Source organism: Pteropus vampyrus, unplaced genomic scaffold (assembly GCF_000151845.1).
Source record: "Pteropus vampyrus isolate Shadow unplaced genomic scaffold, Pvam_2.0 Scaffold54, whole genome shotgun sequence".
Taxonomy (NCBI): Eukaryota; Metazoa; Chordata; class Mammalia; order Chiroptera; family Pteropodidae; genus Pteropus; species Pteropus vampyrus.
This window is the reverse complement of record NW_011888835.1, coordinates 5,800,013-5,825,451: the sequence shown is the minus strand read 5'-3', so window position 1 is coordinate 5,825,451 and position 25,439 is coordinate 5,800,013. Positions and strand designations below refer to the sequence as shown.

The window sequence follows — 25,439 nt, the reverse complement described above, 5'->3', positions numbered from 1 at the left end:
GGAAAGTTGTCCATTTTCTACCATCTAAAGAATGTTCTTGAAAATATCTCTTAATCTCATTCAGCCTGATAGTCTAATGACTGAATCAACAATCTTAATATTAGCTAATAACTAATTCTTGTCTGCATCATATCTCTGTTTTAAAAAAATCACTTAATCCCATAGAGACATCTTCTTAAAGTAAAATAAAATGAGAATCACCTAATTAAATCAATGAGCAAACTGCAAACTTTGGCAAAACCCATTCTCAGCATAGCGGTAGAGATTTTTTCCATCCGGGAAAGAACTTTTATTCTACCTTGAATTTAGGACAAATTCTACAGAACTGGAATTCCATGAACTGCTAATTTAGTAGATAAGAACTGAGTCCCAGATGTTTCATGCTATTTAAAGTGAAAGATTCATTTGCCTCTGAGCTATACTCAGAAAACTTCAGATAGTAAAAGTCTCCTCGACGTAAATGAACTAAGAAAATTGCGTGAAAGTCAATTTGCTTTCCTACTTGGAAACCTTTGACTTCTGGAGTGAAGAAAATGACTATACTTTTCTATAAATATATGGATTCAGCTATACAGATGCAAGCACCAATAATATCTCTTAATGGAAACATAGGCCATTATTGCTGGCATCCTCTACTTCCCCATTAAAAAACCAAAGGACTTCTTCTGCTATGCCATATTTCATTAAATAACTGCTTCTCTATGGCCTTTATTTGCAAAAGCCATCAGAGTAATAAATGCAATCTGGAATAAATTGTAAACCACACTAGAAGTGCTGAAATTGCACAATTTTCAAAAGATATTGGGTTTTTGAGCCTATCTTTGGGCTTCGAAGAGTTTTTTTATTCCCAAAGGATACTGCTAATACTAGGAAAGACCTGCAGGACGCAGCAGAAAGCACTGGCAAAACCAAATGTCTGAAAGCTAAGTAGTTATAAGCTGGCAGTTGAGCTCTTAGGTTATGGAGTCAGAAGAATGAGTCTGCCACTTATTAGCAGATACTCAAATCTCCTAACTCACAGTTTTTCCATCTGTGAAATGGTATAAAAATATTACCTATATCAGAATAAATAACTTAGTATATATAAATATACTTAGTATATATAAATATACATAATATATGAATAAATTTTATTTCTCTCTAGAAACTAAATGATGCCATGTCTAGTTTCAATTACCAACTGTCAAAGTGCCTTTAATATAGCAAATGCTCAAGAAATAAAAGTGATTATCAATATCATCATTGTTATAAGCAAGAATTAGCAACATTAGCCCAGTGGTTAAAAGCTCAGCTGGACTTGAGTGTTTAAATACAACCTTATTTGCCCCTATATGTGTGGCAACTAAGTATATGAAAAGATGCTCCACATCATATGTCATCAGGGAGATGCAAATTAAAGCAGTGAGTTATCACTGCACACCTATTAGAATGGCCAAAATCTAAAATACTGACAACACCAAATGTTGGCAAGGATATGGAGTAGCAAGAACTCTCAGTCATTGTTGGTGGGAATGCAAAATGGCACAGCCACTTTGAAAGATAGTTTAGCAGTTTCTTACAAAACTAAATATACCATTGCCATACAATCCAGCAATTGCACTCCTTGGTATTTACACAAAGGAGTTGAAAACTTGTGTCCAGCTTAAAAACCTGCACATGGATATTTACAGCAGCTTTATTTGCAATTGCCAAAACTTATAAGCAACCAAGATGTCCTTCAGTAGATAAATAGATAAATAAACAGTTGTACATCCAGACAATGGAATATTATTCAGTGTTAAGAAGAAATAAGCTTTCATGACTTGAAAAGAAATAAGCTATAATGCCTTGAAAAGAAATTTAAAAATATATTACTAAGTGTAAGAAACCAATCTAGAAGAGCAGCATACTGTATGTTTCAAAATACATGACATTCTGGAAAAGGCAAAACTATGGAGACAATAAAAAGATCAGTGGTTTGCAGGGATTAAAAGGAGGGAGGGTTGAGTAGGCAGAGCACAGAGGATTTTAGGACAGTGAAAATACTCTGTATGATACCATAGAGGTGGGCACATGTTGCTCTACATTTATCCAAACCCACAGAATGTACAACACCAAGAGTGAACCATAATATAAACTGTGGACTTTGGGTGATAATGATGTGTCATTGTAGGTTCACCTATTATAACAAGTGTACTGCTCTGGTGGGGGATGTTAACAACTGGGGAGGCTGTGCAAGGGTGGGGGTAAGAGGTGTATGGGAAATCTCTAACTTCCTCTCAATTTTGCTATGAACCTAAAACTGCTCTTAAAAAAAATGAAGTCTAAAATATATATATTAAAAAAAGTACTTGGAACAGTGGCTGGAAAAGCATTATATAAATATCAATTGCTACTATTAGTAGTATTGAGTTAGAAAAATACAAGATCTAGTGCAAATTAATCCACATAACTTTGAACCAAGCAAGAAGAAAAACATCAATGTTATGGTTCTTGGGAAAAGTCATAACTTGAAAGTGACTAATATTCTTAGAATATGTGTATTACTAGTGAGGATAGAGTATTTTTTCAAAAGAAAATAAATTTTAAAAAAGAAGATAAATGTAAGTTGCTATCTCCTACAGAAATGAATTTATTTTCCCACTTTTATCCTGCCATTGGAAAGAAGTAGTATGTCAAAGCCAGCCTTCTTGTTATTCTTCACTCTTAAGACATGTTTCAGTGGTGCATCTGACAACTTATACTCAGATTTTCTTCAGATGTAATAGCTGTACGATAGTAAAGATGATGCCTGTTGTAAGAATCCTCCAAAAGGTAGAATTCAATCACATAACTCACTAATTCTTCAGACAAAAATGTTACATCAAAGACAGAGATGTATTTTTAAATCTTTTAGGATGATAAAATCTTTTAAAAATCATTAAAAAAAAACAAACAAACTAGGTATGACATCTGTAATAGCTCAGAAAATTATTTGAAAGCAAGTATCTTCAAATATATTGGTATTACTAAATCTGTTCTTTCATTTGAAGAAGCCTATATTGGTTTGAATTCTATCCAAATCTTCAAATATCTTACTTGAAAATACACAATCTATGTAGCAAACCAATCAACGAATTACTTAAGAAATCTCTGAAGAAATTTCCACTCTGGAATAGGGGCGAATCTCTGACAGAGCGATCATCTCCTCGCTCACTCTGCTGCGGCAACGCTTGTCTTGTTGGTGCTCCTTCAGGTTTTCAGGGAAGCTCGCTCCCAGAGCCTTTGCACTTTGTTTTCTCTCCTGGACACTCCTTCCTCAAGACCCACATGGCTCATCCTCTCACTTCCTTCAAATCTTCCCACGAATATCACTTTCCCTCAGTACACTCTGCACTATTTTTCTCCATTGCACTTATCACCTAATTTATTATATATTTGTTGTAGTAAGTACTCAAAAAGTAAGTGCTGCATTCATTTAATAAATAAAAGGAAGGAAAAATTGTGATGCCAGTAACATCTCTTTTGCTGGAGTGGGTTTAGTCAGTGTGGCCTGGCTCTGGAGTTCCAATGCTGGTGGCAGCTTCTAACTCCAGTCCATAGCCAAGGTGGTGTGATTCTGGAACTAAGTGTGCCAACAATATTTTCCTGATCTGTCCAGCTTTCTGATAGTTGCAGAGGTAGCCCTTTTGTTAGAGAGTGGTTTTCAGTTGATGTTCTGGGAGTCACTCCTGGAGACACAGCTAGAGCCCACTGTTCTCCACAATCTACCTCATTCATCTTAGATTATCCAAATGTTTCCTATTATCTAGAACAGAGCCCTAACTAATATTATATGTACATTATACTATTTCTATTTATACTAATATATCCCCACTTTACAAGAAAACTGAGCATCAGAAACATTAAATGACAGCAGTAAGTCAAACCCAAGTTTACCTGACAAACAAAATGAACAATTCTAGATCCCTCTTCTAGAGCCTAGATCCCTGACTCAGAAAAACCTACTTAGTGCCTAAATACTTAGATATTCCTCTTCCTAATCCCTCAGAAACATGGATTTCTGGAACTAATGAATAAATATCTTCTTTCCAGCCCAGCCCTCTGCCTAGAATAGTTTGCACCTGCTATCGATGCCTGTTAAAACGGCTCCCGAGAGGCAAGAAAATCTCGCATCTCAATAGCTGAGCATTTTGCATAATGTTTCCTGTATGATATTTTTGTGGAATTTTGTAGATGTGTTGTACTTGAAAACTCAAATTAAGTCACAAAAATCAGCTGGTTATAAAACATTCATTGTGAGTTTACAGTGCATATTATTGATTCAGACATTCTTTCAAGTAAAAATATGGTTTGTTTTCCTTTTCTGATTACTCAGTTGATGACTCGTGTGATTTGGGACAATCAGAAGCTGAGGATCTGGCTGTTGCTCCCTTTCTTTTGCACATTCTATTGAAGCAGCTAAACTCTTTCCATGTCTAGTTTTTTGGGGGTTTTTTGTTTTTGTTTGTTTTTGTTTTTGTTTTTGTTTGCATTTCTGTAGAGTTTGCTTTGGAATCTGAAAACATTTTTCAGAGAGCAACCCATCTCAGAAAAACATCATAAGGGGAAAAACTCTCTCCATTATTTATGTAACATTATACAGACAAGCCAAGGATAGGCTACTCCTCTGAAAAGATAATCCTGGTAAGAGAAGATTCCATAATATAGAAAGCAAATGGAGTAGGAGGAATCAAAGGATGAATAGGGCCAACATATGTTTTCAGGGATATTTGAAAATTAGTAATACAAAGTGATTAAATAATGAGTTAATTATATTGCACTTTTAACCAGTGTTATTTATCTATTTATTTATTTATTTATTTAAAGAGTTATTCCATGAGTTTTTAAGAATTGGTCCCAAAAAGTACAAAAGGAACTGTCCCTTCTAAAGTTGCAAGTTAGATAATGAGAAATTGTCATTATTATTAAAAGATATTAAAAGAAAAGAGAGATTCTCTCTTGGCCATCAGAGTCAACAGTGAATTGCCCACTGCTCAAGTGGAAATTGGATTCTAACAACAGAGAGCATGTCCCTTAAAAATATCAGTTTCATATGGTTTAACATAATCATTTATTAGGTTTCAAAGAGAGAAGAAAGAAAAAAATATTTGCTACCATCAATAGAAACTATATTTTTAAATGATTTTATATTAGGAATTCTGTCACAAAACACTATTACATAAAATGTCCTAAATATATAGTACATGTATATAATTAGGATAACTCACAAAATTTACCAGAAAGACTCAGAGGAATTGCTGTAAGTGGGCAGGGGTTGGAGAAAGACCCTGCTCTGTGCAGAGCCAGGCGTGTGTAGGGTGAAAAAGGAAACTCTCGAAGAAGTCCCATGTTTGGATTTGCAGGATTTGCTAAAGGGCCGGGGATGTCTAATTTTTTATTGATCATTAAATTCCACAGCCTGATACATTGCCACACACATGATAGTTCAATAAATATTTGTCAGTTGGATGTCAATGATGTCTGCTGAGCACAGATGCATACAGTAACTCTTTTCTTCCTCATTCTTGTCTTAAATGGTGTGATCATGCCTAGAGCAAAAGGCGCCATGTTCCAACCCGTGAAGCAAGAAGCCAGTATTCTAAGGGCAATAGAGTAGGAAAATGTAAAAGCTGGGGGTCTTTGAGGGCATAAGGTGCTGCTTCTTCCAGGTAATTTATGTGACATCATTAAATATTTTATTATTTATTCCTGAAACCACTGTTATTTATTACTTGCAGGAGGAGAAAAGGCCATTTATTATTTGCAGAAAAAGTGTTCTCAATTGATAGCCCTAAAAGGAAAAAATTTGTCTTTTTTCTAGGTTTTCGAGAATAGATCTGGTTTGATTTCAAGGCTCTTTCACAGCAGCATTCCCAGACAAAACAAACAAACAAAATTAATTATTTAATAGAACACTTTATCTAGCACATGTGCTATTGACTTACGCTTAATTGTATAGCACTTGCTTTTGACATTGTGTTTGGGTCTGTCCCAAGAAATTATTTCCTGTTCGAGGAACTTTTTGGTTAGCAAATCCAGATAATCTTCAAGATATCTATTTTTTAATTATTACAGATTTCCTCGTTCAGCCATTACTAAGCTTTTATTCTCAAATTAATCACACTGCTACCGTGTATTGCATAAACAACCACCTCTGAAATGTTACCTCGTAAACCATCTTTTTTCTCGGATTCTTCCCTCATATAGTCACAAATCATCATCTGTGCTCCTTATCAATTTATAGTCTATCAGCTCCCAATCCACCTTTCATTGTCTTGCTTTGTGATAATAGGAACTGGATTAAGAAAACATTTGTCAGCTGGTACAGTGTTAGGCTTTGTCAATAGGGGGCATGGAAGAGATGTGGCTGGAGGAGGGGGCTGCTCTTCCTGTTTCTTGTGGGTGGTTTTTGCTCCTGCAGCTCTTGACAGCAAGCAGCATATGGGACACCCAGTGGCACTCACGCTTTCAGCAAGTTTTGCCAGCACCACTGCAGAGTCTCACTAGCTCCTCAGAGGGAGGCTTCCTAGTGAGTTTCAGCAGCATCCCAGAGGGCTGATTCCCAGCTAGTTGGGGCCCCAACAGGTTGGTTTCTAGCCAGCCCTGGCTGGTGGCACTTTAGCAGATTTCTCTGCCATTAAGTAGGCCACAGCCACACCTTCTCTAATAGGGTCTGGATGTCGGTATTGGCTTCTTTCCAAGTCTTTACCTTCTGTGGCTGTTAGCCTCCGCTGCAGAGATAGTAGCTTCTCCCTATATCTGCTATTCTTGTATTCTGTAGAGTTCTCTTTATTGCTAAATTGTAATCCCCTGTTACCAGACAGACACAGAAGGTGGCTCCGTTCACCTCAGGATGGATGAATAGACAAAGACTACTATTGATCTGTTAGATCCTTAAAAGATGATAAGATGATAACATGATCCACCTTTGCCTCTGATACTCATGGCCTCATTGTGCTAAAATAAAAATGCATGATGACAGTACAGAAGCAACATAAAATGTGGAAGACAATAGAGATTGATGCGTCGATTAAAATTTCAATTAGATTTCACCCCAGTTCATCTTTCCATAGTGAGATAGTGGATAAAGCTCACTGATTTGTGCTAACAGCAAGACGTATGAATGAGAAATCTCATTTCCAATTGATTGATGGTACATAAAACAGATCAATAACTTGTTGAACCCGATGGTTACATATAGATATAATTTATAAATTCCAAGTGGTCTAGAGTAAATGCTGGTTGAAAAACACTCTATGAAACTGGAAATTTGCTCATTTATGGTTAAAATTATTCTTTTTCCATTTTTATTTTTATTTTTCAATTACAGTTGGCATTCAATATTAGTTTCAGGTGTATAGCATAGTAGTTAGATATTTGTATAACTTATCAAATGATCCTCTCAATAAGTTGCACCCACCTGACACCATATATAGTTATTATAATATTATTAACTATATTCCCTAAGCTGTACTTCACATTCTCATGGCTGTTTTGTAACTGCCAATTTGCACTTCTTAATCCCTTCCCCTTTTTCACCCAGCCTCCCGACCTGCCTCCCATCTGGCATCCATCAGTTTGCTCTCCATATCTACAAGTTTGTTTCTGTTTCATTTGTTCGTTTATTCTGTTTTTTAGATCCCACATATAAGTGAAATTGTATGGTGTTTGTCTTTCTCTGTCTGCCTTATTTTACTTAGCGTAATAACCTCTAGGTTTATCTATGTTGTCGCAAATGGTAAGATTTAATTCTTTTTTATGGCCCAGTAATATTCCACTGTACATATGTACCACTTCTGTATCCATTCATCTTTTAATTGGAGCATTTAATCCATTTATATTTAAATTATTTATGAATAGTTATTGCCATTTTATTGTTTGCTGATTGTTTTTATAATTCATCTCTGTTTCTTCTCTTGTTTTCGTATATGTTGATGACACTATAGAGTGTTTGGATTCCTTTCTCTTTATTTGTGTTTTTCTCTTGTAGATTTTTAGTTTATGGTTATTATCGTGCGCTTCATATATACCAAGCTATGTCTATAGAACTCTATATTGAGTTGAGGATCACTTCAGTTCGAACATACTCTAAAATCACTGTCATTTATATTCACTCTCCCCATGTTTAAGTTTTTGTCATTATTTTTACTTCTTTTGTCTGTACATTTGTTTGTATCTATCCCTTAATTTACTGTTGTAATTACATATGATCTTCCTACTTTTGCCTTTTAACCTTTGAACTAGCTTTAGTGTTGGCTGATCCACTGCTTTTATTATGTGCTTGCCTTTGTCAGTAAGGACTTTTTTTCTTTGAGATATTTTATTCATATTTTTTATTTTCTTCTTCTTAAAGAAGTACTTTTAACATTTCTTATAATACTGATTTGATGTCGATGAACTCCTTCAGTTTTTTTTCTTGTCTGGAAAGCTCTTTATCTCTCTTTCGATTCTAAATGATAGCCTTTCTGGGTAGAGTAATCTTGTGTAGGTCCTTGCTTTTCATCACTTTGAATATTTCCTGCCAAACCCTTCTGGCCTGCAAAATTTCTGTTGAGAAATCAGCTGACAATCTTATGGGAGCTCCTTGTAGGTAACTGCTTTTCTCTTGATGATTTAAGATTCTCTCTTTGTAACATTTGGCATTTTAATTATGACGTGTCTTGGTATGGGCCTCTTTGGGTTCATCTTATTTGGGACTCTCTGGGCTTCCTGGACTTGTATGTCTGTTTCCTTCACCAGGTTAGGGAAATTTTCAGTCATTATTTCTTCAAATAGGTTTTCAATCCCTTATTCTCTCTCTTCTCCTCTGGTACCCCTATGATGTGAATGTTGTTACACTTGATATTGTCCCAGAGGTCCCTTAAACTACACTCATTAAATTTTTTCCCTAATTGCTCTTCTAATTCATTGTTTTCTGCTATCTTGTCTTACAAATCATTAATTTGATCCTCTGCTTCATCTAATCTGTTATTAATTCCATCTAATGTATTCTTCACTTCTGACTGGTTCTTTTTTGTTTTCTATCTCCTTTTTTATTTTTCTATCTCTTTGTTGAGATTCTCACTGAGATCATCTCTTCTCCCCCTAAGTTCATTGAGCATCCTTATAACCAGTGTTTTGAACTCTGTATTTGGTAGATTGCTTGCCTCTACTTTGTTAGTTCTTTTTTGCAACATTTGTCCTGTTCTTTCGCTTGGGACATGTTTCCATATCTCCTCATTTTGGCTGTCTCTCTATGTTTGTTTCTATGTATTATGTAGGTCTGCTATGTCTCCCAGTCTTGGCAGAGTGGCCTTATGTAGTAGGTGTCTTATAGGGCCCAGTGGCACAGTCTCTCTTGTCACCTGAGCTGGGTGCTTCTGGGGGTGCCTCTTGTGTGAATTATGTGTGCTCTCCTGTTGTAATTGAGCCTTGATTGCTGTTGGCATGTCAGTAGGTGGGACTGGCCCTCAGGCTGAGGATTGGCTTGACTACAGTGGAGGATCTGATGTGCTGGAGCTGACTCTATAGAGCACGATTTGCTTTAGCAGGACTCTGGTGCTTGCTGAGTCCACCCTTTGGGTTATGTCATTTGTGATGCTAATTGGGTGACGCTCTGGTGTGGTCTGAAGCTGGCTACCAGGTGTTTGTTCTGGGGCCTCTTAGGAGAGTTTCTGGTGTAGGCCAAGGTCAGATGCTACCTGTGTCCAGCCTGGGGACACCTGGTAAATAAAAGCTACAAAGTGATTTGCAGTTGGTAACTTCCTATGCTGGGCCTGGAGGTGCCTAGGAGTGGTTATGCTGTGAACTAAGGCCAGCTGCCACTAGCGCTGGGCTTGGAGCTGCTTGGCTAGAGGTACAGGGCACAACAAAGCCAGCCACTGATTTTCTGGTGTTTGTGGACATTTGAGAGATTTTAGGAAAGTCTGCGGTAGAGGCCCAGGCCAACCACTTGTGTGGATTAGTCTCTGAAAGAGGTTCAGGTTGGGCATGGGAATTGGGGTGGGGGGTGGGGGGGCTAGGATCTCAGAGAATCACCAGGACGAGGCCAGAGCAGTATTAGCCAGGTTTATTGAAACTCAAGTTTGGTACCCGCCTACACCTTCAGATTGGATGGGAGGAGGGCTCAACAAAGGAACAGCGGCACCTGCCAGCACACCATTCCTAGAGAGAACTGCCCCTCCAGCCCTCTCCCAGAAGTCAGACAATTTAGATCCTTCTCATATGTCTCTGGTACTTTTCCAGCTGCTGTCCCTTTTCTGGAGCTTAGGGCAAGTGTTTGCAAATGAGCAAGTTTGTGCTCGGGCCCTTTAAGAGGACATCTGGGTCTACAGCAGCCCTCCATCTCACCTGGACTGAGTCCCTGCTGATTTTCACAGACAGATGTTGTTGAGGCTCCTCTTCCCAGCACTGGTGCTCTGGGCTGGGGAGCCCAGTGTGGGGCTGGGACCCCTCACTCCTCAATAGGGACCTCTGCAGCTGAAATATCCCTCCCAATTCTTAACCATCACATGTGGATGTGGGACCAGCCTGTTTTCATCTCCACCCCTCCTACCCATCTCATCATACCTGCTTCTTTATATCCTTAGTCTGTTCAGCTGGTCTTCAGGTGGTTCTCAAGGGTGGTGGTTCTATAATTAGTTATAATTTTGATGTGGTATGGGAGGAAGCGAACACAGCGCTTACTTACTCTGCCATCTTGACTGGAAATCTCCAGGTTAAAATTATTATCATATATTGATCTCTTTTTTATTTTTTTTTTAACTTTTTATTTTGGATAATTTCAAACATATGCAAAGGTAAAGAGAGAAAATTAAAGTGGCCCCTTGTGTACACTTCATCCACCTTTATCAACTCACAACCAATCCTATTTTATTTATACCTCCACCCGCTCCTCTTCCTACTTCTAGGGATTATATTGTAATACATCTGAAACATCCTTCATTTAACCTGTAAATATTTTAGTCTGAATCTAAAGGATAACAACACTCTTTAAAAATATAACCACAATAGTATTTCACACTAAAAATAAATAATTCCTAAATATCCTTTTGAACCCTACTTTTCATTAGCTAGTGAAAAAGAGTTTGTCCAGTTTGAAAACGTTTATTCGGCAACTTAAAATCCTATCAGTGGTTGAAGTAACACCTTAACGTAGATTAAACCCAGTTAATTACACACAAGAAGTACATAGTACATAATAAAAGAGTTTATATTAGATGCACCTTTGCCAATGGAGGGTGATTGATTCTGGACCACTGAGAGAAGCAGCTGTAGTTACCTATACTCAAGTGCAATGCCAAGAAGGAAAAGGTACTAGCTAGCAAACTTATCCCAGGAGTAATCCATAATCATTACACCTGATAATTACACTGATGTGTACAGATACTTTTCTATATGGACTTGACATGGCCAAAGAGAAATGCCGTTAGGTTTTGCAGGCAGTATCTCGAAGAGAGAGATAATAGAAAGCTTTCCAGGACTCAAAAAATTCACAAACCACTAACAATTTCAGATAACATGAAATGCTGCCTTCAAAGAAAACCAGTAAATATTGCCAATGAGCCTAGGTAACTGCTGAGTCTTAGGATTATACATGTAAATTCAATTCTTCGCCATGAAGGTAGTGACTGTGAAAGCAAAAGAAAGATACTGGAAAAGCTGCCTACGACTGTTGAGGTACAGATCCTGACCCCTCCCCTCTGCCCACCCCATGATTTCAAATTTTGTGTTCTTAAAAGACTAGAACGTATGACCAAGACTTGCAAGAACCCATTTGTTGGGAGACATATCAGCATGACAAAAAAAAAAAAAATGAGGGAGCTTGAAAGCGAAGCATATAGGGAATAAAATTCTCCCAATGAAATTATAAAATAGTACTCTTATGAAAGACGGGTAACTGATATGACATAGAAGACTGGGCTACTTGAGGTTAGAAACAAGACATTCATTTTTATATCCCTTATATCTTGTAAACCACTTGATACAGCTGCAAGTAACAGGGGAAAAAACAAAAACATCAAGACATAACTTTATTTCTTATTTACATAACAGAAGTCTGGAGGTAGGGAGTTGAAGGGTTATATGACGGCTCTGAAAAGTTATGGACCTATCTCGCTGCTCTACTATTCTTAGTATAACTCTTGTGCTCATAGTTCAGTATGTTTCCTGCAGCACTAGACATCACATCCATGTTCTAAGCAGCAAGATGGAAGAAAGAGAAGGATGAGATACTTATTTTTAAGAAATCTAGGGATATCCACATAACATTGAGTAAAACATATTAACCTGGTCATACCTAGATGCAAGGGACATGTAATCTTTCAGTTGGGGGCCATGTGCCAAACTGAAAAAAAAAAAAAGTGGGGATAACAATGTTGGGAAGCAATTCTCAGTTTTAGTCATGGAACTCAATACAGAATAATGATCAATAGTGAAGGAGAAAATCAGTAGCTCTCAGAAGAATAGTAAATATGTTGAGGAAAGTAAGTCTGTCATTAGATATTCAAATACCAATAATAGTAGCTACAGTACTATTAAAACAATAATTTATTTGCTGAGCTAAAACAATGAGCCAAGCACTATGCTAGATGCTACAAATATGTCATCTCATGTAATGAACACCACAGCCATAAAGGTGTAGATATAATTAGCCTGATTTTACAGATGAGAAAACAGCCTCAGAGAAGTTGAGCAACTTACTCAAGGTCACACAGTCACGAGATGGAAGAGCCATGATGCAAACCCAGATCTACCTGGTTCCAAAATCTATTCTCTACAAAATCCTTGCCCCTTGATGTGGTCCACGTACCAGCAGCCTCAGAATTACCTGGAAGCTTGCTAAACACAGACATGCACACACACACACAACCAGAATCTCGGACCTCACTCCAAAATACTGAATGCAAATCCACATTTTAAGAAGATCCCAAGAAGATTTTTAAGCCCATTAAAACTGGAAAAGCATAACTGTCTTCCACCTTGCCCTGAATATATCAGACCTCACTGTTAATAAAACATCGACTTTTGTTACAATGTGAGTTCCTAAATGTTAATTCCTCACATATGATGAGCAGATAGGGGAATGATTTCCAAATAAAATGGAAATTACAGGCGTTCATGTTATTCCCCCAGCACATTAATTTGTTGCCCGCATCAAGATGATACAAAGCACATTACCACACCTGAGCATCTAGCTGTGTACACAGGACTGTACACGATGCCCTTTCACTTCAAGTCAGCCTTTGGCTGAGTTGAGCACATGCTGTGTCTCTGAAGTGCTTACTGCTGGAGTTTCCCTTATCCTTGTGCATTTCGCCCTCATCTCATAATTCAGCAGCTTCTACCTTTCCTTACACCCCATCAAGCCACCTTCGCCTTTTTAGGAAAAGTACTATATTTGCTATATTGTTTCCTCGATTAATCTTTTTAAGTTTGCAAAGACTTTTTTTTAGGTTACCGTTTTTTTGTTTTGTTTTGTTTTGTTTTGGTGCGTGGATTTTAAGAGATCTACCCCAACCTATTTTCCTTGTTTGCCTTGCCATTTTTAGTTTGCAATTTTGCAGAATGAAAGAAACAGTATATACCACCTTACAACAAAAATGCTTGCATCCTGGAATGGCTAGAGGGGTTCAGAGGAAACACTACCCATCTGCTTTAAGTACCCATTATTTTCAGATGCGGCATTATTGCAAAAGCGATGATGGGCTTGAGAGTAGAGGAAATGCATCAAAATAGTCAGTGACAAAAACTCACAGCTAAAGTGTTAAAACTGCTCATGGCATTGAAACATTGTTAGCATAGTGAAATTTTCTGAGAAAAATCCAAGTGATTAACATACACCCTGACCTAGCTTCTCCCTCTGCAGCTTTCCCTTGTCCCAGCCTCAGTCCCTGACAAACTCACAGTCTAATGTGGCCCAAAGAGCAAAGTATAGTGAAGGGGGGCATTTGTACTATTCAGGCATTTGCTGACATTCTTAAAAGTCGAATATCTGATAAATATTTGCCATACCTTGTTAGCTATTTTATTATTCAGAAGGTAGAAGGAACAAAGTAATAGTCACAATTTATTGAGTAACCACTCAGTTCCAGGTACTATGCTAAGTACTTTGTATATATGATTTCACTCAATTCTTTCAACAATCATGAAAAGTATTATCCTGTTTTTATAGATAAATAAGTCAAAGCCCAGAGATGTTAAGTAAATTGCATGTGATAAAACAACCAGGATGAAGAAAAGACAAATTTGACCCCAAAGCCCATATTCATAACTATCCTTCAAAGAAAGAGAAAAAAAGTCTTAAAGAAAAAAGTAAACCTGTTCATTTAAATGTTACAATCAGTCTTCTTACTAGAAAAAGAGGAAAAAGAATTTTTATTCAAATTTATTCAACTTGTGATTCTATTAACAAAAACTCTAAAAGCTAATGTAATATAAGACAGAAAATGGCAGTGCATATTTACCTGACCATATTTCGAAACTGAGAGATTGAAACTGAAATTTAATATTATCACTGAAGAAAGATTCACTGTGCAATGTGGCCTTACGCATGTGATCCCAGATGATTAGTTTAGCTCATTTAGCAGCTGATACATTTAAATTATTTTGAATTGAGTTCAAATTTGAATTTTTCGATTGTGAAGTTAATGAGAGTGTTTTTGTTGTTGTTGTTGTTTGTGAGATGTTGTTACAATTGCTGGAGTTTAGTCTGTTTAAACTCATGCCAGCAGAAAGGATTTAAATGTTTGGGGCATTTATTCTGCATTGATTGAGGGAAATCACATTGAAAATAGTAAAAGTGGTTGTACTCCCTCACTAGTCAGCTTGGGATTTCAACAACTATCCTTAATGCCAGCTTCTTAAAGTCACCATAAGGGAGGGAGGGAGAGAGGAAGGGAGGAAGGGAGGGAAGGAAGAAAGGAAAAAAGGAGTAAAGGGGGGGGGGGGGGAGGGAGGAAGGAAAAGAATAACCAAAAAATTACCCAACGAAAAAAAAAACACTGACTTGATGAAGCTTTGAGTTCTGGCTGCCATGCCACTAGATTAATGGACTCCAGCAGTGAGACGAACACTGCCCCTGTCAAAACAGGTAACCCAGAGCAAGTGAAATACAAGACTGCCCACTTTGTTGTCCACCTGTTATAGCAACATAAGAAGGGGAAAACTGAGTTGTGCTGTGTATTGTTAAAACTCTGGAAGGGTCCAGGACTTATGGGTAATTGTTGGTGACAATGAGGAATGTGTGTACTTATATGTGCTTTCCTGCATATTTCTTTACTTTAAAATGTATCTACTTTCAAAAACTATGACAGAGAAATAAATTATTCCTCCATCTTTTAATAAATTCCAAAACAATTAAAAAAAAAAAAACTAGCACATGATTGGGCTGAGTTAAAAGTACTAGGTGTCCACATCGAAAGATGACACTCACTATTCTCTGGATAGGAGCATTTTGTCTAGTTCTGGGTGCCATTCTCTAGGGGGAAAAAAGATTATAGAGGAGGATAATGGTGATAATGACTATGGAAGTGGTAATAAAAATAAGATTATTTGCAATATGTTATATACCGTTCCAAATGCTTCTACATATATTAATTAATGAATCCCCATAACTCTCAGATGAGAAACGAGTTATTTACTCATGGTTATACTGGCAGCAATCAGCAGGGCCATTATGTAAAGCCCTGAATTTGGGGGCAGGGTGAGGACCATTTTTTACAGTAATAGTGTTATCCTAAGTAATACAGAGGATCAGGGAAGACTATCTTGGGGAAGTGACTTTTGAACTGATATGTGGAAGATTAAGAATTAGACAAAAGGAGAGGGTATGGAAATGCAAGATTGTTCTAAGCACAGGGAACAGCATATGCAAAACCTTGAGGCAGGAGAGCTTGTGGTGCATTTGAAATTTTAAAGGCAGAGTGACTAGAGCGCACAATGAGGAAGTGAGGGGCAAGAGAGGAACCTGGAGCCAGAGGCAGGGGCTAGATCACTGTATGGTCTTAAGCATTTGGGGTAATAACCCAAAAACTATGGAAAATTTTATAGAAGGGGAGGGGAGTGATCAGATATAGGTTTTGCAAAGGTTCTTTTGACTGTATTGTAGATCGTTGATTAATTGAAAGACAACACTGGGGGTGAAGGAAGCCAATGAGAGAACAGACGTTGAGATGGAGAAGGAAAAAAACAAAACAAACAAAACCCTCATATAACCCTCCCCCATCTGCCCTGTTTTAGTGTATGGCTTCCCAGCGCAGTCCAACTAATCCTGCAAGCCCCAAACCAGAGCACTGAGCCTCACATCCCCGCTCCACCACAACCCCATCAGTTCTTATTGGTTTTATTACCTAAAAAACAATACCTCAAATAAACACAGATTACATCTGGACATTTACTCTAGTCCTCATCAATATGCAAGGATGGTCTTTTTAAAATGCAGAAGCCTCCCTTAGAGGGCTTAGATGGGCTTTCTTTCTTTTTCTCTGTCCCCATCTTGCTTTGTACTGCCACGGGGCTTTTGCATGTGCTGTTTTCCTGGAATTCACCCTTCACATCCCAGCTCTGCTATTAGTTTCTCAGGGAAAACCTTCTCTCCCACTCCCCAACTTCCCACTATCAGGTCTCTCTCCCCGGCTTCTGCTTCGTGACACAAATAAATATTCGTAAGAAACTTACGAGTCCTCTTGCAAGCTTCACGAAGGGCAATACTGTCTCTGTATATATTCATCATTATATTCCAGACACTAGCTATCATATTATGTGGTTCAGAAATGACCATGTATAATATAGGTTGACTGAATGAATCGACCCCTGCATTTTATAGGATTTAAGGGTTTTTATGTTACCTTCGTCGCTACAGAACCATTAAAATGAATTTTTGTGTCAGGGGTACACAAAACCGCACAACGACAGTTCTTTCAAGCAAGCGCAAGAATAAAGCCAAACTCAATCGCTTCACGGGCACGCGCCGTGCGTGCGCTACGTCCCGGTTTCTCAACGCTCGAGGGCCCTCCAGCAACAGATTCACCTTTGCGCTTGCTCAGTTCGGGGCTGTGCAAACGGCCTGGGGGGGCGGGCCCCCCAAAAAAGGAAATGGTCATTGCGCCTGCGTCGCTCCGTCGGGGCCTGACGCTAGCTGCGCAGGCGCACAGGTACCATTTTGACCGTAAACATCCTGCCGATTTGAACCGAGGGTTTGGGCGGCAGGAAGAGCCGCGGCGTAACGGCCGCCATCTTGTTTGTTTGAGTGAATCGGAAAGGAGGCGGCGGCTGTGGCGGCGGCGGGAGCTGCTCCGAAGCTACATCTCGCCAGAGCTCCCCCCCTTTCCCCGCCCCCTTCCCCGACCCCCTTCCCCTCCCCAGGCCACCCAGCCCGCCCGGCTCCCGGCGGACCGCAAGGTAAGGTAGTCGGGGGACCCCTTATTCTCCGGCTCCCTCCCCCACCCCGTCCCCGCCGTCCTGCTGTCGGGAAGCCGGACTCGGGGGGGAAGGGGACGGGAGAAGGCGGCACTCGCCGCGCCCCGGGACGCGGGCCGAGCAGCCTCCCCCTGAGCCCCGCCGTCTGCCAGGCCCCTTCGCCCCGGGCTCGCCCTCGGCCAGGACCCGCGCAGCCGGGGCCCCGCATCACCGCCCGTTCCGCAACAAATGGTCCTGGCCCATTCCACGGCCCAGAAGGCCGTTCCTCTGCCGGCTCCTCGGGGAGCCACGTCTCCCCGAGGATCAGAGGACACCCGGGGCCGCCGAGGAAGAGGAGGAGGTTTGAACGAGCCCGCTCTGGGGACCGGGCCGCCTACTCCTCGGCTAAAAATGGCTGTCTCGGAAGACGCGGGATTCGGGGCGGCGGCGGCGCCCGCGGTGCCCGCTCGGAGGGGCAGCGACCCTCCATCGAGCTCGGGTGCGGGGGTCGGAGACGCGGACCCTGCCCTGGTGGGCCCCATGCGGCCGGAGGGCGGCGGCGGGCCCACGCCGGGCACTACTGCTGCTCCCTCTTTTTCTTTTTTTTAAAAGGAAAAATTTTGCGTTGGGAATATTAATTATTGGTCCGACCAATAGAAAACGCGGCCAAGAGACGTCGTTTCTGATTCTTAGGGAATCGGTCCTCCCCCCATCTCCCGAATTTTCTAACGTTGGAGGATATTGAGTGTTGTTGAGCTGCATTGGGGAGATGTGTGTTTCTGACAAACGCTTAGCGTCTTTTTCCTCTCTGAGAAAGGCTCTGCGAATGATCCGCAGCGGTAGTGTGGGGTGACAGTGTCGTGTTGTGCTGGCGCTAAGGCCTTCTTCAGATATGAAAGGAGGAAATGCTGGAGGGCCTGGTCACCTTATAATTTGTTAGGCTGTCTTCATCGTTCAAAAACGCGCTTGTGTTTTTAAGGGTTTTTGTGTTTATCGACTTCTCTTTGCAAGCGAAAAGTTAACATTTGCTCCCGTTACGCGGTTTAGAATAACCACTAAATTCCAGGAGAAGATCTCTGTCTTCTTTAAAATGAATGTAAATGCCGATGAGCTGTGTGAGTCTGCAGAATTTCGGAGACAGGCTGGAAAAGTTTTCCTAAGTTGTAGAGTCATTAAATTTCTATATTTAATGTTGGCGGCAACTAATGATTGTTTTGAGAAAACATTGATGAGGCATATGCTATATTCAGTGATTAAATTACTTAACAGTTTGTGTTTTTTTATACACAAGTTAGAAATAAAATTGCTAGAGCATAACTTTTATTTACCTTTTCTGTGTTTATAAAGGCAGCACATTAGTACACTCAAATTGTTTTCCATCAAGAGTGGTATATGTTTAAAGTGTTCTTAAAGTTGAGAATTTCTTTCCTGATAAATTCTTATTCATTAAAACACAAATTTCTGAGAAATTTTATCTTATACATTGGTACAGAAGGGAAATTTCTGATTCTTGAGAAAGATTTTGTGGGTTTTGTTTAATGTCAAAATTGTTAGGCATGATGATGCTATGCTGATTGGCATATGTTATGAGATTTCCCCCCCCCCTCCCCGTTACTCTGCCTCTACTGTGGCAGTGTGGTAGATGTGCTGTTCAATTTAATTCTCATAATCCTGTCAGGTAAATATCCTCATTTTATAGAGGAGAAAGCTGAAAGCGGATGTTAAGTAACTTTTAACCATTACAAAACAACTAAGTAGAGAGCTGAATTTGAACCCAAGACTGTCTGATTGTAAACTCTTGTTCAAAGAATGTTAGTAACAAAAGGGAGGGGCGTACTAGTGTGCAGGGTTGGAAATACCTCAGTCCCTGAGACATTCCCGCTGGCCCCCAAAGAGAGAGTTCTATTCTTATTTGAGGTATTGCCTTTTTCCAAGAATAGTAAATCACTGGATTTTCAACCTTCCCTGTTTATAGTTAGGGAAGTGAACTACACAGATTAAGCAGCTTAATTTGCTAGTTAATTGCAAAGCAAGATTGTATCTTGATTGCCAATGTAATAGTTTTTACTTTAAGTAGGTGATGTGTGCATATTCTGCAAGGTTAAAAAACAATCTGTACAAAAACGTATGCCTCACTTTCCCAGAAGAGCCACTTACCAAACGGAACCCCTGTCATCAGTTTCATTTGTGTGCTTACACAGGTGCATGTAATTTATATAGATAGTCTCTTTTTTTAGTATTTTTATTATATCAGTGGTCCCCAACCTTTTTGGCACCAGGGACTGGTGCTCCTATCCTATGAGAATCCAATGCCTGGTGATCTGAGGTGGAGCTGAGGCGGTGATGCTAGTGCTGGGGAGAGGCTGCAAATACATATGAAGCTTCATTTGCTCAGCTGCTGCTCACCTCCTGCTGTGCAGCCAGGTTCCTAACAAGCTACAGACTGGGGGTTGGGGACCCTGTATCATTGTTTAAGGCTGCATGGAATTCTGTTGTATAGCTGTATAATTTGTTAAAAGTCTGTTCTTAGCGCCCATGTAGGTTACCATATTTCTTATATTTTGCTATTAAAAGTCATGCTGGCAAGGTAACATAGTATTACAGTTAGAGGTGTGGGCTCTGAAGTTTAACTTCCACTTGCATTAAATACTAGAGACCTTTGGCACATTACTTATCTTTTAATTGTCTGTTTCTTGGTCTGTAAAGTGGGCCAGTATAAATTTACCTAGTAGGACTGTCATGAAGAGGAGGGACACGTAAAATACTTAGAGTTTAGTAATACGCAAAAAAGAAATTTTTTAAGTATATCTGGCATTATTACTGGCAGTTGCAGTTTCTGGTTTGAAAGTATGAGTGTTTAAAATTTTCTTAAGATGTTGCCTTTCAAAGAGGTTTATACCAATTTATACAATCACTGTCTTGCCTTGCTTTCTAAAGGATGAGTGAAATATCTTAATGACTAACATTATTGTAGAGACTTGAGCTGTAATTTGACTGGTTTTTTGTTTTTTTGGAAAGATCTTAAAATGCCCCTTTTTTTTTTGCATTCCTGAATATGTTCTAAAATACCGATCTGCCATTTGATATCAAACTTAAATTTTATTTTTTAGGACTAGTTGAAAAAAGTTGCCGCTTTAGGAAAAAAAAATTGAGAAATCACGAAATTGCTAAAGTATGGGTCCAAATGCAGGCTTTCTGCTAAGATCTTTTGTAAAGTATTAACAGAATTTAGGATCTTCAAAGCCTGCAGAAATTAATCAACTTTTAAGATTGGCTCAAGTTTGGTATTACTAAGGGAAAAAATTGGTTTAAAAGACAACAGTGATTATACTTTCTCCTTATTTAGATATAAGCTAATAGTTGATCCATCACTGTGCCTCGGACTTCCTTTAGATATTAGGGGGATTTCCTCTTGCTAATTGTTTCCCGGAATAATTTTAGGGCCACTCTGCTTTAGTAACATTCCCCCCCCCCCCCCAATGCCATCCCATGCCAAGAAAGCATCTATTTAGGAATCTTCCTCAGCATAGCTGGGATATTTTAGGCATGGTACTCTGCCTAGCAGCTGAAGTGCTGGCATGAGCTACTGACACCTGTTGACAAGTGCCAGTAGTTTTAATTTCTAAAATCTCCAGAATTGTTTACATATGTCAATTATTAAATCACTTGATGTATCCCATTTCTTTATTTGTTAGGCACACGTTTAGTAGTTGTCATGCATCAGGCAGTATTCTAAGAGTTTTTATTTGCACCAAAACTATCTTGTGTAGTGAAACTTGAGACTTGTGTATGACAATGACTATGTTTCTGAGAACACTTCCATATTGGATTTCTACAAAACCCTGTCAATTTCTGTAGTGCTGTAGAGGCAGTTTAATTTTTGTACTAACTTTAAGGCTTGAAATAGAAGCACTGATTTGCAACATAGCAGGCTCTTTGATTATGGAAATCATATTTTGATCTGTAAAATACTGCTAAGAGGGGTACAACATATACTTGAGGTGTTATTTAATGCTTCTACCCTAGAGTGTTTGAACTGAAGTCTTCCTAATTTAACATTCTTAATCCTTTTTTTTAACTCCACATTTTAGAGAAAGTGTTCACAACGTTAAGCAATTGGTGAAGCCTGTTTTGTTTTTCTCTTTTGAGAATTTTTTCCTAGTGAATTAATGATCTCCTAGGAACATCTATTCAGAGAATTTCCAGACCCTTTGCTCTGATGAAAACTGGAGATGAGGCAAACCTGACTGAATTACCCTTGCTTCACCACCCTCTACCCTCCCAAACATTTTTTTTTTTTTGCACAGGCAGGAAATCTTTTACCTGTACTGTGTTTAATGTATATTTCCTGTACATCGTTGGAAAAAATGGGCACAGGTTTTAATTGAAAGTACAATAAGCAAAGTTCTAGGAGTTTTTTCTCTCAAGTTTTGAGAGTTTTTAAATATATTCTAGATCCAGTCCCTGTCAGATGTGGTTTGCAAATATTTTTCTCATTCTGTATCTTGTTTTTGCATCCTCTATGGGCTCTTTTGTAGAGCAAAAAAGTTTTTAAGGCCATTTATCAGATTTTTTTCTCTTATGGGACATGTTTTTGGTGTCCTCTCTAAACATTCTTACCAAACTTTGGGTACCAAAAGTTTCCCTGTGTTTTTTCCTAAAAGTTTTATAGTTTTAAGTCTGCGATTTATTTTGTATTAATTTTTATATGCTGTGTGAAGCTCGAATCGAGGTTCTTTTTTTTTTGGCCCATGGATGATATCCAGTCACTCAGACTCAATCATGATTTATTGAAAAGACTATCCTTCCTCTTTTGAATTGCTTCGGCATCTTTGTGAAAACATTTAGACTTAGTTTTGTGGATCTGTTTTTGAGAGGTCTTAAAATTGGATAATTTGTTCCCACTATATTCCTTTTCAAAATAGTTTTAGCTATTATTCTTTTGCCTTTCCTATAAATTTGAGAAAAATCTTGTCTATAGCTATGAAAAAAAAAACCTCAGGATTTTGATAGAAGTTATGTTAATGTTTCTTTAAAAACTAATACACTTACCATGCTATCTGGCAATCACATTTTCAGGACAGTTGCCCTAGCAAAGTGAAAACTTACGTTCACTAAAAACATATATACACAATTATAGATAGCAGCTTTATTTGAAATGACCAAAAACTGGAAACAACCAAATACTCTTCAGTAGGTGAATGCCTAGGTAAATTGTGGAATGCTATTCAGCAATAATAAGGAACATACAATCTAATTGATACATGCAGCAACTTGGATGGGTCTCAAGAGCATTATGCTGAGTCCAAAAAGCCATTCCAAAAAGTCACAACTGTATGATTATGATTTCATTTATGCAACATTCTCAAGATGACACAATAAGAGCTGAAAAACAGTGGTGGTTGTCCGGGCTTAGGAATGGCACTGAGCAAGGAATGGAAGTGACAGGTGATGAAGGGGGATATCTTTTGTGGTGATGAAATAGCTCTGCCTCTTGTTTACCTGGGAGGTCATTAACCAAATCTGCACGTGTGTTAAAATGGCAAAAGACAATTACATATGCATTGTACCAGTGTCTGCCCTGATTTTAATATTATAGTTATGTAAGACGTCTCCATCGGGGGAGACTGGTTAAAGGATACATCACCTCTGTACTATTTGGGGGATTCTCTGTGAATATAATTTTAAAGACTTTTTAAATACTTTTCATGTGTTACGGGTATGCTCAAGTTTATTTCTGTAAAAGCATGACATACGTATACCTTAATTCTAGTCATGGACATTTTAGAAAAAGAAATTCACTTGGCAAATAGATTTAAAAATCTATGAAAAGGGGAAAATAATGTAAGGGAAATAACAATTTACATAGTATACTCTTCAAGCTGGAGTTTTCAGACTGCCTTTTTTTTCTTATATATTAATTAGCTTGCTGAAAGAAAAACAAAATGTGAATAACATACTTATATTTCTACTAAGATTATTTCAGTCATAAGATAAATGTTATACTGTATCATTTTCCTGAATTTAGTTGTTAAATTATAAGTAAACAAGTGCTTTTAAAGTTCTTGAGTTGAAAAAACTACCTTTTTAAGCCTCAGCTTTTCTAAATGGGGCCAGGCCACCTATTTATCTTTGCTTGGTAGAATGTGAAATGCTTAGCTCAGTGCTTGTCATGAGGTGGTAATTATTGTATAAAGCTGAGATTTTCAGTTTTTAATGGGGGTCTGAGAATGGAAGTTTCTGCGTTGGTTATTAGTATTTGTGCCTGAGTGTTTTCTTCTTGGACAGTCTTTTTTCTTGCCATGAAGAATATATTCTATAGCATTTGGCCAGAAGCAGACTATTTCCGCAGTAATCAGCATAGAAATGGAACTAACACTTTGGAACTTTAAAAAGAATTAAGAGTTTTCTGATGACAGTTTTTATTTATTTTTTTTAAAGTAGCCCTTTTATTTTAAGATGATAGGCATGAAAGTAATTTGACACTTTGGTCCCGTTGCCTTTTAGCTCTTAATATTTTGGGGTCTTTTTCTTATTCTAAAATTAAAGCAATAGGTTGCCATTTTTTTTTTTAAATGCATGCTCTATTTAATTCAAGCCTTTTACAGTTTTCATATTAAAAAGAATGGGAAATTTTGTTTTCAGATTTTTTTATATGTCTCAAAAAATATTTCAATTCTTACATGGTATTTATATTAACTTTTTTCCTCTTCAGATTTCCTCTTGTTTTATAGTCAACCGGAACAATGTTTTACGCACATTTTGTCCTCAGTAAAAGAGGGCCTCTGGCCAAAATTTGGCTGGCGGCCCATTGGGATAAGAAGCTGACCAAAGCCCATGTGTTTGAGTGTAATTTAGAGAGCAGTGTGGAGAGTATCATCTCACCAAAGGTATGATTGATGTCGATATTTTTATTCACTTTGTTGATTGTTTATTGATACGTAAAATAGAGTTCTATAAAACAACTTTTTAGTTGGTTTTTTTTTTTTTTTGGCCCCAAGGGGATTCCTTGGTTTTTCCGGATTTCCGTTTTGTTTTTTTTTTTCTTTTAAAAACTTTTTTAGTACACAGATAGTTTCATTTGCCTGTTTTAATGTTAGATAAACATGTGGTTGGGCAGTACTCAAATATTTTATATTCGGCTTTCTAGATATTTTTATAGTAAAATATGTGTGTGAGTTTAGGAATTTACAATATTCAAAATAAGGACCCATTAAGTAGAAATGGTTGCAGGAGTCAGGTGTATCTTACCCACCTAGCAAATAGTATCCATACCACCTGTTCCACCTAAGCTTCACAGGCTTACTTGTTGTTTCTCGAAGATAACAAGCATTTTCCCAGTTTCAGAACTTTTGTAAGTTGTGCTCTTTCCCTAAATATTTAATTACTGTCTGTCTCCCGCTAGAACGGAGGCCTCGTGAATGTCCTTAACTTATCCTGCTCTGTTCCTAGAGGAGCTTTTATTGACATGCTCTGAAACTTCTGAAGCAATGGTTTTCACCTTTGGATTTCAAAAATAGTATAACTTAAAGTAATACAAGGGTTTTGTGTTGCCAAGAAAAAGAACCTTTTAAAACACACAGATGCAATTATATCTAACATCATTAGCATTTCATTGAAGAATAGACATGTTGTCTTGAAAAAGTACGTAGGACTAATCTCAAAGGAAGTCCTTGAATATAATATATATATTACATCTGTGTTGTAAGAGTCCTTTCCTGGACCTTGTTTTTTATGCATACGTGTACTGAGTGTCCCGCTGTGGAAACGTTCCACATCACAGCTGTCTGGCCCAGCATTGAGAGCTACTCTTCTTATAATTGGCAGTTTAGACAATTGGAATTTACTGGTTTTAAAGACATTTCTATCAGGTTATTTATAAGACAGTATTTCAAAACTTTGTTCAAATTAAAACTTTACAGAGGGAAACAGGTGACCTGTAGTCTTCCTCTTATATTTGGCAGTTTAGACAATACGGGCATATATGTTAAATAAATAAGAGTAGTTCTTAAGAAACCTTCAGTATTTTTGATATGCTTTCTAGACTTTTATTTGTGCATGTA

The 25,439-nt window shown here is 38.3% G+C and overlaps 1 protein-coding gene across 1 annotated transcript in view; it reads left to right on the top strand.

The window, feature by feature from the left end:
- The first annotated feature begins 17,318 nt into the window (after positions 1–17,318).
- RAD21 (RAD21 cohesin complex component) overlaps positions 17,319–25,439 on the top strand; it is a 31,782-nt gene continuing 23,661 nt past the window's right edge. Inside the window, exons 1-2 of the mRNA XM_011360367.2 lie at positions 17,319–17,379; positions 24,092–24,266. Coding sequence (XP_011358669.1) covers positions 24,123–24,266 — 144 coding nt within the window. The 5' untranslated portion in view covers positions 17,319–17,379; positions 24,092–24,122. The remainder of the gene's footprint in view (positions 17,380–24,091; positions 24,267–25,439) is intronic.